At 40.7% G+C, this 11,513-nt stretch overlaps 1 protein-coding gene and 1 non-coding gene across 2 annotated transcripts in view; one reads left to right on the top strand and one right to left on the bottom strand.

Annotated features, from left to right (window-relative positions):
- The window catches only part of LTA4H (leukotriene A4 hydrolase), a 31,241-nt gene extending 24,773 nt beyond the window's left edge, over positions 1-6,468 (bottom strand). Inside the window, exons 1-3 of the mRNA XM_042782174.1 lie at positions 6,310-6,468; positions 1,049-1,179; positions 369-381 (exon numbers count right to left, since the gene is read on the bottom strand). Coding sequence (XP_042638108.1) covers positions 369-381; positions 1,049-1,179; positions 6,310-6,468 — 303 coding nt within the window. The remainder of the gene's footprint in view (positions 1-368; positions 382-1,048; positions 1,180-6,309) is intronic.
- A 454-nt stretch (positions 6,469-6,922) lies between these two features.
- TRNAD-GUC lies at positions 6,923-6,994 on the top strand. Its single transcript has one exon. It is a non-coding gene; the product is annotated as a tRNA-Asp (tRNA).
- Positions 6,995-11,513: the final 4,519 nt, after the last annotated feature.

Genomic DNA, 11,513 nt, shown 5'->3' with positions numbered 1-11,513 from the left:
GCAGATATACCCATTTAAATCATGAAAGTAGCACTTACTGGTGCTATGAAGTTGGGCAAATTATTTGATTATGCCATAGTTTCTTCATCTGTAAAAAGGGGTTAATAATACCCACCTCCCAAGTTATGCTGGGGTGTTTCCTTTTCCTTTATTAAAGGGGAAGAGAAGGCATGAAAACATTGGCCACCAAAAGGGAGGAGTAGATCACCCTTGTTCTTAGCCAGCAGTTTTCTACCTTTTTCTCCTCTCCAACAAACCCAAGGCGTATGATATACCCCCCATATGACAATTCTGGCTATCAATTTCTTGAATACATTATTTTATTTCTCTATGGTTCCCTTTCCTCATCTGTGAAATGCAGGTCATACCACTGAAGAGTTGCTGTAAGGTTTAGATACAAGAATGCATCTAAAGCACTTATCCCAAAATCAGTACATAGTAACCATTCTATGTTTGTTATTGTTATCATTCCATTAATAAAAGTGACTGGCCTCTGGGGCAAGGAAGTGCAGCTGGTAAAAGCTTCCAAGGGGATCTTGAAAAGCCTGCTTAAGATGGCATGCCCCTATCACCACTCTAGATGTCAGTAAAAATGATGAATAATTAAAGAAGTAACACTACTTAAAGTTCAATTCTTGAGTATTTATTTACTCAACAAATTGATAGAGTATCTTAAAAAAAACAATACTTGTTGCCATCGAGTTGATTCCAACTCATAGCAACCATATAGGACAGAGTAAAACTGCCCCACAGAGTTTCTAAGGCTATAATCTTTACAGAAGCAGACTGCCACATCTTTCCCTCATGGAGTGGTTCAAACCACCAACCTTTTGGTGAGGCAGCCAAGTACTTAACCACTGAGCCACCAACGGTCCTTTTAGAACATACAATTTTCACACAAGCTTCAATGTGAACAAAAGTTCAGTAGGAACAATATACCAATTGCTATGTATACTCTAACTGAAAAAGGAAAAGAAAACATTCTAAAATAGTTAAAAATACACTGTCATCATTATTCAACTATGGAAGAAAAAGAAAACACTCATACTTGCTCAGAGGAATAGGGAGAAAGATTTCCATTGGTGATCCTTTGTAACTTTGTCTTTCTCCAAGAGCATATTTGACTTCTTGTCCGTTGATCACCACTTTTTCTATTGTAAGGTCCTTTGTATCCAAAGTCTACAATTAAATTAATATTTTTAAATGATGAGAAAATAGTTTTACATGCCAGAGAAAATTAATAATAGTTAGCTACAAGCTACAGTAACTACAGAGTAGAACTACTTGCTCATGGAGAGTAAAATACAGTGAGGTTACAGGAACTAAAGGACTCAAAGTTGGTGCCGGTCCATCTCTCAAGGCTCTGAGCTTCCTGAAAATGACTGGATCTGAAGATTTACATGTATACTGTTAGATAATTCTAATACCGTTGTCGTTGTTCCTTGCCATTGAGTTGGTTCCGACTCACGCAGGCCCCATGTGTGCAGAGTTGCACTGCTCCATAGGGTTTTCAAGGCTGTGATCTGTCAGAGGCAGATCACCAGGCCTGTCTTCTGAGGCACTGTTGTTGTTGTTGATATGTGCTGTTGCATCGAACCCGACTCATAGAGACCCCTCCTTGGGTTTCCAAGGCAGTATCACTACGGAAGTAGATTGCCCCATCTTCTTTCCAAGGAGTGGTTGATGGGTTTGAACCGCCAGACTTCCGGTTAGCAGTCATGTGCCTTAGGCACTACGCTACTAGAGCTCCTAGTCACATACATTTTGGGCTTTAAGTAAAAGTCAAATCTAAACTAAAATGGCTTTGCTTCTGTCTCCTAAAACTTAACTTCTCTGCTATTGAAAACCTCACTTATAATTTAAGTTTCCTTCATTCTCCCTAAAATTCTTATTGTCCAACTGCTACCTACTGCTGTATAATCGAAAGTTGAAACAAACCTTGGCACTTTTAGGCAAATGAGCACACTACACATCACTGTTGCGTATTTAGAAAAAGCCGGACCTATTATGGCAACTCTGACCAAATGACCCAATGCAGGATTGAAAACCGTATTTGCCTAGGCCAATTGTTTTTTGCAGGAACAGAGTGACAGCAAGAACATATGAATATTTTCCATCCTCATAATCCTCTATCTAAACCCTAATAACCATATCCTTCCCTTATCTCTCAACTAATCTCTTGTTCTAGATTCTTCAACCATCCTGTGCCATAAGAGTGTTTCCAAACAAACCTGAACAAGCCTGGCATATTATTTTAAAAACTTCACTTGATCTTCCCACCCACTCTGATAATTATTCTATCTTTCTCCTTCCTTTCTTCAGTTCCAAGGACAATCTATGGCTGCTGGTTTCACTCCCTATCACTCCTCCCTTTGCCCTCTTCAATCTAGCCTTGCACTCTTCTGCCACTTAAAGTGCCACTCTCCTGATCAGCAGGTCTTTTCTGTCCATTCACCTTGATCTCTGTTGACTCACAGCCATTGTGATCCACATCACATGTTTAAATCCTTTTCTTGGCTTCTGTAGGTAATTTTATGTGTCAACTTGTCTAGGCCATGGTGTCCAGCTGTTTGGCCAAACACTAGTCTAGGTCCTAGAGTAGTTACATGTGATTAAGTCAGTTGGCCTTAGGTAGAGCAGAGTATTTTCCATAATGTAATGTAATGTAATGACCTTACCTCTAATGCTGGAGTCTAATGTGATATAATTTATCAATCATACCAGTGTAGGGCTGGTCCTAAAGCTAATCACTACTGAGTTATTAAAAGATCGGAACAGACAGAGACAAACACACAAGGGAAGACAAATCACAAGTGAGCATCATCCACAAGCAAAGGAATGTCAAGGAGCACTGGCAGACACCAGAAATGAGGAGTGAGGTCTGCAGAAGACATCCACACAGCTGAGATCTTGATTTGGACTTTCAGCCTCCAAAACTGTAAGAAAAGACATTCTTATTCTCTACAACCACCCACTTGTGGTATTTGTGTTATAGCAGCACCACATGACTAAGGCAGCTTCTTTGACTTTATACCAAAGTAGTTTTCCTAGTTGTTCAATGCCTTTTCCTTTCCCTCCTTCTTTCAAAGTCCTAAATAGGAATAAGCTCCAATGTTGTAGCCTTGGTCCTCTAATTTTCTTACTACATTCCTCACTCCCTAGCTTTCCCTCCCGCCTATATCTTCAGCTAATATCTCAGTGTATATGACCACCAACATATTTCTACAGCTGTATCTCCTCCCCAGGACTTCAGCCTGGTAGCTCTAATTTCCACGGGAAATACCACATCCTATTCAATAACCAAAAGAAAAAAACCAAACTCGCTGCCATCGGATCAATTACGACTCATAGCAACCTCCTTTGGGCTTCTGACGTGGTAAATCTTTATGGAAGTAGATTGCCCAGTCTTCCTTCTGTGGAGTGGCATGTGGGTTTGAACTGCCAACCTTCTGGTTAGCAGTCAAATGCCTTAGGCATAGGCTTCTAAACATTCTAAAAAGGAATTCACCATTATGCCTTTGATTTCATTTAACTGATCCCACCTCCTATCCTAAAAAGCCAAGTAGACTATTTTTCTTTCATGCTAGCTTCATACTTTGGTTTCTTTCCTTCTGTACCACCTTAGATCAGGATCACTATTACAATGTGGACTATCTGTTCTCCTTACCTCTGGCCTGGATGGCATGGGGAATTAGAAGGCCACAAAACAGCTATTTTCCAGTCACCTCTTTTATGATACAGAAGTTAACCTTAGATGATAAGCTCAGAAAATGTCACAAAGGCAATTGCTAATTTTGTTCCCATTGCTCTCCACCTCTCTGGAGCCAACAAGTTTTGGTTGGGAAGAAATTTCCATCCTGGTTTAATTTTCTTTTCTTTCTCTCTCGTGAACTCTAAGAATTGAGAGGAAAAGGAACATAAGATGTCTCCTCACCCAGCATTGGCAGGGGTCTTCTCTATCAATAGTGGTTAGGTAGGCTGCTATCTCACACTAGAAACTGCTAGAAAAGTGTAGACCACATTAAGTTTAGGTACTGTTTTCTAATTGAGTTCATCCACTAATTAACTCATTAAATTTTTGAGTGTCCTCTATATGCCAGGGTCAGTACTAAGAGCTGGAGACAAGAAGAATCCATACTTTCAAGAGTCCATGATCTAGGGAAAAAATAAACAAGCTAATTCCAAATAAATAAAACCAAGTTTTTGATCTTGGGTTATTGTCATAAAATAAGCAAGAGATTATAAACAAATACTGCTTTGTACTAAAATTAACATTTCTTGTATAAAATCTAATATTATAATTCCAGGCTCTAATTTACTAAACAGACATACCAACAAGAAATAATAATTTTTAAAATCTTATTTTTCTCTAGGTTTGGGGAATGTAAAAACGTGTAGGTTTCTAGAGTGAAGGGGACACTGCAGGGACATTCCTTTAAAAAATTAAGCAACCTGGCTGTTGCTTATTCATGGGACAGAGATAAAGCTTTCATTTTCACAAAACAGATGAGAGTGCAAGGTCATATTAAATAGTGATAGGCTATCAAAATTCAATTTCTTTTAATAAAAGGAAAGATTGCATTGGAACAGGACTTGACTTCCACCCTGCCCATGCAAGCAGCCACTGCAATAAAAGTTAGCATGGAACTTCAAGTGGACCAAAGTACAACCCACAGGGAAATACTGACTTCCTTGCTTATAACACTTTTACTTTTTTTTAATAGTACTTTTGTTGACTCCTAGGGGGATCAACTTATTTTTCAAATCAGAATTAGTCTAATAAAATACTAACAGAGAAAGAGTAAGAAAGTTATGTGCTGGAGGTCATATTGAAGAGCTGAAAATACAGACCTCTGGCACAAGAAAACGAGGTATAAAAGCCACCAGTTCTCATCTAAACTTATTATTTTGCCCAATTATTCATCCCCATCACTTCACTCCATTAAGCCTACAACAGACCTGATCTTTCGATTGCTTATTTCTTTGGTTTAGTATATGTCACCATGCTACACTGTGCAAAATAACACATCCTAAATTGATAAGGCCAACTGTGGTTGGTATTTTCATGTGCCCCACTCAATTCTTTACCTCACTTTGTTAGGTGAAAGATACAATCCCAATACTATCAGACAATTTGAATATGAACACTAAAAACAGGTTATGTTGTATAAATAGGACAACAATAATTTCCCATAACTCTAAATAAATTTTCAGTTATTTGAATGGCTGGAGAGCTTGTAAGAAGTAAGTATTTTTCGAAGAAGTACATTGACTACTTGCTTTTTGGCACCACCTACTAACACATCCTATTGAGCTATCCTTACAAAGCTTGGGTGCCTCCAAAACAAAGACCCGTGGCTGTCGAGTGGATCCTGACTCATAGCGACCCTGTAAGGCGCAGCAGAACTGCCTCATAGGGTTTCCAAGGCTGTAATGAGGAAACAAACTGCACATCTTTCTCCCATGGAACAGCTGATGGGCTTGAAACACTGATCTTTAGGTTAGTATACGAGTGCTTTACTACTGCGCCACCAGAGTGCCCCACCGGGCCTTAAATGATAGAGAATAAAGGTGATAAGACTCAAAGGTAGGAAGAATCGTGATCCAGAGAGAAAGAGCTGCAGCCAGAGTTGGAGAAGGCAGAAACTGAAAGTATTAAACCAGGACGTGGGGGAAAGGGTTTGGGGCTGGGAATTCTAAAGGGAGGAGAACGACTGGCAGGGAAGTAAAGAGAATAGGGCGACCTGTCGTTTCCAGCAGACCTACGAGTTGAATTAAAGATGAACAACAGGAGGGAAGAAGAGAGTCAGGGATGAGCAAAATACGGGGTCTGAGACTTGGATGAGATTGCCGACATAGGTAGGTAGGCTGGAGTCAGAGTAGTCTGGGTTTCGGGCTCTGGCCCGAGGAAATGAGGAGGCCACAGGAGGCTAGTGCTGGGATTACAGGAGGAAGAAGGATAGGTGCAAAAAATGAAACCGGAGGGCTAGACGAGGCTTGGATGGAGCACTAAGGTGTGCTCAAGGCCCGGGGAGAGGGTCACAGGGAAGAGGAGCGTTTAAGTAGACGAGGTGGGGTGGGGGAAGGAATGCAAAGACTTAACCGGAGTGGAGAAGTGGGTGCTAAGAGTGGGGTCTGAAGAAGAGGTGCAGAACACGGTCTGGGGGATGCGGAGCTGCACGAGGGATGCGTGGGACTGAGGAGAGGCAGCAGCCGGGTGAGCCAAAAATCCCTGGGTTCGCGGGGGCGAGGGGCTAGAGGCAGACGGCCCCGGAGAAGAGGGAGGGCACCGAGCGCGCTCCACAGTACCAGGCTGCGCAGATTGTCCTCCTGAGACTCGACAGTAAGGGCGACGGTCCCGGTCAGCGTCTGCCGAGTAAAGTCCACGCGGCAGCGCAGGTGCAGGTGCTTGGTCCGGCAGACAGAAGCCGCAGAGGCGAAAGAGCATGTATCCACTACCTCCTGCATGGCTCCAACAGTGCCGCGGCACACCGATCCCCACCGCAGCTCTCCTGCTAGACTGCTCGACTGAGAGCGAGTGGAGGTAAAGAAGAGGCGGAGGGATTCGTGGCGCACCCTGGGAAAGGAAGTTTCCTAAAGTCGGAAGAGAAAGGGAACGGATGGCTAGAACTACTAGTTCCGTGGTGCAGAGCGAAAAGGCATGCGCTTTGCTACCTGGGAGTGAGTGTGTGTAGGATGTGTGTGTCTGTGTGTGTGTGTCTGGTGTGTGTCGGGGGGAGATTGTGTATAAAGGATGTGCTGAGGAAAATGATAAATGGGGCGAGGAGGTCTTACTGAACATTTCAGTCAATTCTAGTGGCACTGCAATGGCTATAAAAAAATATGAAAAATGGAGATAGTGAGGACGAGGGTGGAATGGAAATAGATAAGAGTCTTGTGAGGAGGACTTCACTTGTGCGGTTCCTCGTTAGTATAGTGGTAAGTATCCCCGCCTGTCACGCGGGAGACCGGGGTTCGATTCCCCGACGGGGAGGCACAAGAAACGTTTTTGGTCATTCTTAAATTCTAATACAAATAAGCTCAGGCAAACCCGTATGGAAAAGAATAGTCAACTTCAACTTAGTTCTTAGCTCTAAGATCTGCATTTTAAAGAGCTCTTCTGTGGCTGTCTTGCCACAACAGCAGCTCACTGCAAATGAGTTCAGTTTCATCAGTTCAACAAGTACTTATTTAGCACTTATTTCCAGGCATTTGGCATCTAAAACGAAAGAAAACTACATTCTCATTTTAGTAATTTTGGCCAATTATTTCAATATAGTATAATGAGAAAATTCTCTTACATGAACATGCGCTGGCCACAATGGTATGCAGATCTGGAACTTCTAGCTCAACTCTGGGACCCTTTCCTGAGACGATGAGGGAGGATTGAAAGATGCCTTGCCTTTAGGGCAGAGTTCAGAGTTGTTAACTGGAGATACTGGAAGAGATCAGGTGTTAGAGGAGTTTAAACAGCTGGACATGAGTGAAAGACTCATTGAATTTTAAGCAGGAGAGTGACATGATCAGATTCATATTATAAAGGAGAGCACAATTCAGAGAATGGATATGATCTACCAGAACCTGAGAGTTAGGAAACTATTAAAATAGTTCAGGAGAACATGCCTGGGGCCTGACATAGGTGAGTGGAAGTGCATATAGAGTGGGAGGGATGGATGGAAATAATATTTAGGAGTTAGTGAGATTCACAGAAACTGGTGATTGAGGAGGAGCCTAAGGATTCTCAGGTTTTTGGCTTCAGTGGCTGGGAATCATTAATCAGAGATACAGACTTTAAGAAGAGGACAGATTTAGGTGGGAAGATGCTACGTTCAATTTTGGACATAGGGAATTTGGGAACCGGACAGTCAATGTGGAGATGTTCGTGTAACTCAGTCAGATACTTAAGTTCATTTCTCTGGAGAGGGGTCAGATAAGAGATCCATCACAGATTGTGGTGAGTGAAACCATGACAATGTACTCAACCCAAGAAGAGTGTGTAGAAAGAAGAGCAATGGAAACAAGTTGGAAGCTGGAAAATACCAGAATTTAATAAAAGGCTGGAGAAAGAGGAGCCCGTGAAAAAGCTAACCAGCAATGTCAATTGCATCTGTTGTAGTTAGTTGCCATCAAGTCGATCCCGATTCATGGTGACCCTGTGTCAAAGAGTAGAACTACTCCAGAGAGTTTTCTTGGCTATATTCTCAATAGACTCACCAGGCTTCCCCCTCCCCTATGACACCCCTGGGTGAGTTTGAACCACCACTAAAATAAAGAGTGAAAAGTGTCCTTTGGATTTGGAAATGGGATGCGGAAAGGGAGACGGTGGTTTTGCTGACTTTTATGGTTTGGTTGAAGGTGGAAGCCAGAGAGCAGTGAGCACAATGAATGTCCAGAGAGGGAAGTAGAGCATAAGTTGTTCTCTCAAAACAAGACACTTGACTTAATGTGAAAAGAGGAGATACAAAGTGTAGCTGGAGAGGAATTGTAGCACGGAGGGAATGATTTTTATTTTTTAGGGTTAGAGAAATTTTAACGTGTTTAGAGATACAGGTAAGAGTTTCTAGGGAAGAGGAAGTTGAAGATTTAAGAGATAAGAGGATAACTGAGAGTGCTGGCATTGCTCAATTCTATATCAAGAGTGATCTAACAGTTAAATTTGGCTCTAGCAATAGAAAAAGTTGTTATACATTTGGGTGCATTTGTGTTGACCTCTGCAAGGCAAAGTAAAACAAAAACATCCCAAAGTATAAAAGCCAATACTTAGGTCCTAATTTCATAGGGCCTAAGAATTCATGCCATGATCAATATTCAAAAACATTTTGTGTGTGTGTGTGTTCTGGATGTTACTAAATATATGGTGACAAAAATAATAAAATAGAATTGATTTATTCAAAGAATACACAATCAAATTATCTTACTTACTTATGGAAGAAAGGATTATTTATTTCTTTGACTACAAAGAATGTCACTATCATTATCTTTTATTATTGTTTGCAAGGAACCCATAGGATTTGTGCTACTGTGTTCAAGAAAAAAAATACACACACAAAACAAATGAATTTTTCAAATTGATTAATAGATTAATCAAAAGATATGCAGTAGGAATTCTTTTCTAAGATGCCTCTGACCCCAAATATAATGTATAAAATTAACAATTTTTGTTAATAAATAGAAGTTTATTTATTTCTGATGATGGATGGGGATGGTTTTTAAAATGAGGCTTTCCATTTCTTCTATAACACAAGGATAGTATCAGAGTCTTTCTACCAAAGGAGATATTAGTAAAGATGAAAAAGATAATGTATGTAAGGCTTCATGAAAAATAATTAGTACATAGATTTACACAGTCATGTGAACAGGAAGTATTTCCACCCTGACACTCACCTGGCAAAGTTACTTAATCTCTCTAAGCCTCAGTCCCCTCATGACAGGGGTTGTTGAAGCGATGAGATGAGATAATTTACGTGAAGTCTTTAACCCTATGCTTGGCATAGAGTGAGTATTCATTACATGTTAGCTGATATTATTACTGTTGGCTTTTATTTTGTCTGTTTTAATAATTTCAATTTATTTTATTTTATTAGCCAAAGCTTTTTAGGAAGATGTGAGAAATGGGAAGCAACCAAAATTTGTTCGACAAAGCAGGTTACTCCAAATTAGTCCTCTTGAAAGGGTTTGCAATATTATCAGTGATCCAATATTTTGAAATGAGTTTATATTTAGGAAGTTCAGGAAATTGCAGTTGGTGATTAAAAGGGTACAAAGACTTGCCATTATTTTCCTTCATGTAGACCATTCCTTTCTTTAAACATTCAGTGCAATTTGCAGATATTTATTGGGTGTGCTGTACTACACTGTGCTACCTAGAATAGAGTTAGGGAAGGCTCCATCCCATCTGTTGGAGAATTTACATGTTGGTTGGTACATGGCTGTACCAGTGACCTAAGACAGCACGATGTAAGATCAAAGTCAAGGCCCAAGGAGAACCATAAATGAAGTTCTACAGGGAGAAGTTCTATCCTTTTAAGGAGGGTCAGAATATCTTCATGGATGGGATAGCATTCGAGATAAAACTTAAAAGATGAGCAGAATTTCAATGGGCAAAATGGTAGAGGCTATAGAATTCAGTACAGAGAATTAGGGGTGGGCAGCTTTCCCCATGCTTTCAGCAGGGAGCTAAAAGCAGGAGCATGCTTGGGAAAGAACAATTCTGGGAGTACAAATCCTACAAGTTTACCCAATGCCTCACACACTCCTTAATAATCTGTCTTTCTTCTTCATAATATATGTCTGGTATGGTACAGATTACCAGTTATCCCCTTAATAAAATATCTATTCTTATTTTCACCTTTAGTAGTAAAACCTCAATGCTGTATGGCTGGGTACGTGACCACCCAGAAGAAGGCTACATATCCTGGCATTCTTTGCAGCTATGGCCATGTAACTAAGTTCTGGCCAATGAGATGTTAACTGGAATTGTCAATTAGGATTTCTGGAAAGTGTCCTTAAGAAGGCCTCTTCTGGGGGAAAAAAAAATCACCTTGTCTATTCTGTTTTCTGGAATGTAGACATGATGGTTAGAGCTCTAACTGCCTTTTTGCATCATGAGGTTGTAACTGTGTACTGGGAGTTGGTAGAGCAGCAAGATAGGGGACCCATCTTCTAGGGGTCATGGAGCCCCAATGTGGGCTAGCTACCTCTGGATCCTTTTCCTTGAGAGAGAAAAAAACATATGGTTTGTTGTTGTTAGCTTAGCAGTGATCCCATGTATCAGAGATAGAACTGCTGCATAGGGTTTTCTTGGGTGTTACCTTTATGAAGCAGTTCCCTAGGACTTTGTTTCATGGAGCCACTAGGTGGGTTTGAACTTTTATAAAAAGGTTATAACAGGTGATTGCAAACCACATATACCACCCAGGCTCTTTCTACTTTGCTTAAGACAGTGTTATTTTGGGTTTTCTGTCATCACATGGAACTCAATCAACTGGTCTCAATTGGATGGCCTTGTCAGTTTTGACCCAGGTACTTGCCCAATCTATCAATTGCCATCACTTTATTATGGTCTATTATATAACTTGAGAAATGTTATTTGTCAGAAAGAACTTTCTTCTATCTTTTATTATTTGCTAGAGCATTCTATCTAATTTAATCATCTCACTACCTTACTTAAAATCCTTCAAGGTCTCATCAATATCTCCAGCAGATAATCTGTACCTTTTTTGGTTTGGGGCCCATTTTCAAATACTAGGATATTTGGCATATAGTCAAAAGGATTAAAGTGAATGTGTATGCATTGTGTGTGTGTGTGTGTGTGTGTGTATTTAAAGCAAGTTTTGGCAACTGTGCTAGCTCAGTTTGTGTGTCACCTTGGCTGGGCTGGTGGAGTGGCTGGGCAGCTGGATGTAGTATTCCCCATGATGAGACTAGTAATCAACTCCATGGTGGAATCTACTGTGAGCAGCTGAGTAGCTGCCTTAGGGAATGTGGTCTCCTTCCTGTATATAAGCAGAAGG

This window comes from Orycteropus afer, unplaced genomic scaffold, assembly GCF_000298275.1.
Source record: "Orycteropus afer afer isolate SDZICR_OR568_19922 unplaced genomic scaffold, OryAfe1.0 scaffold00253, whole genome shotgun sequence".
Lineage (NCBI taxonomy): Eukaryota > Metazoa > Chordata > Mammalia > Tubulidentata > Orycteropodidae > Orycteropus > Orycteropus afer.
The sequence above is the reverse complement of the archived record's forward strand: the minus strand, read 5'-3'. Positions and strand labels throughout refer to the sequence as shown.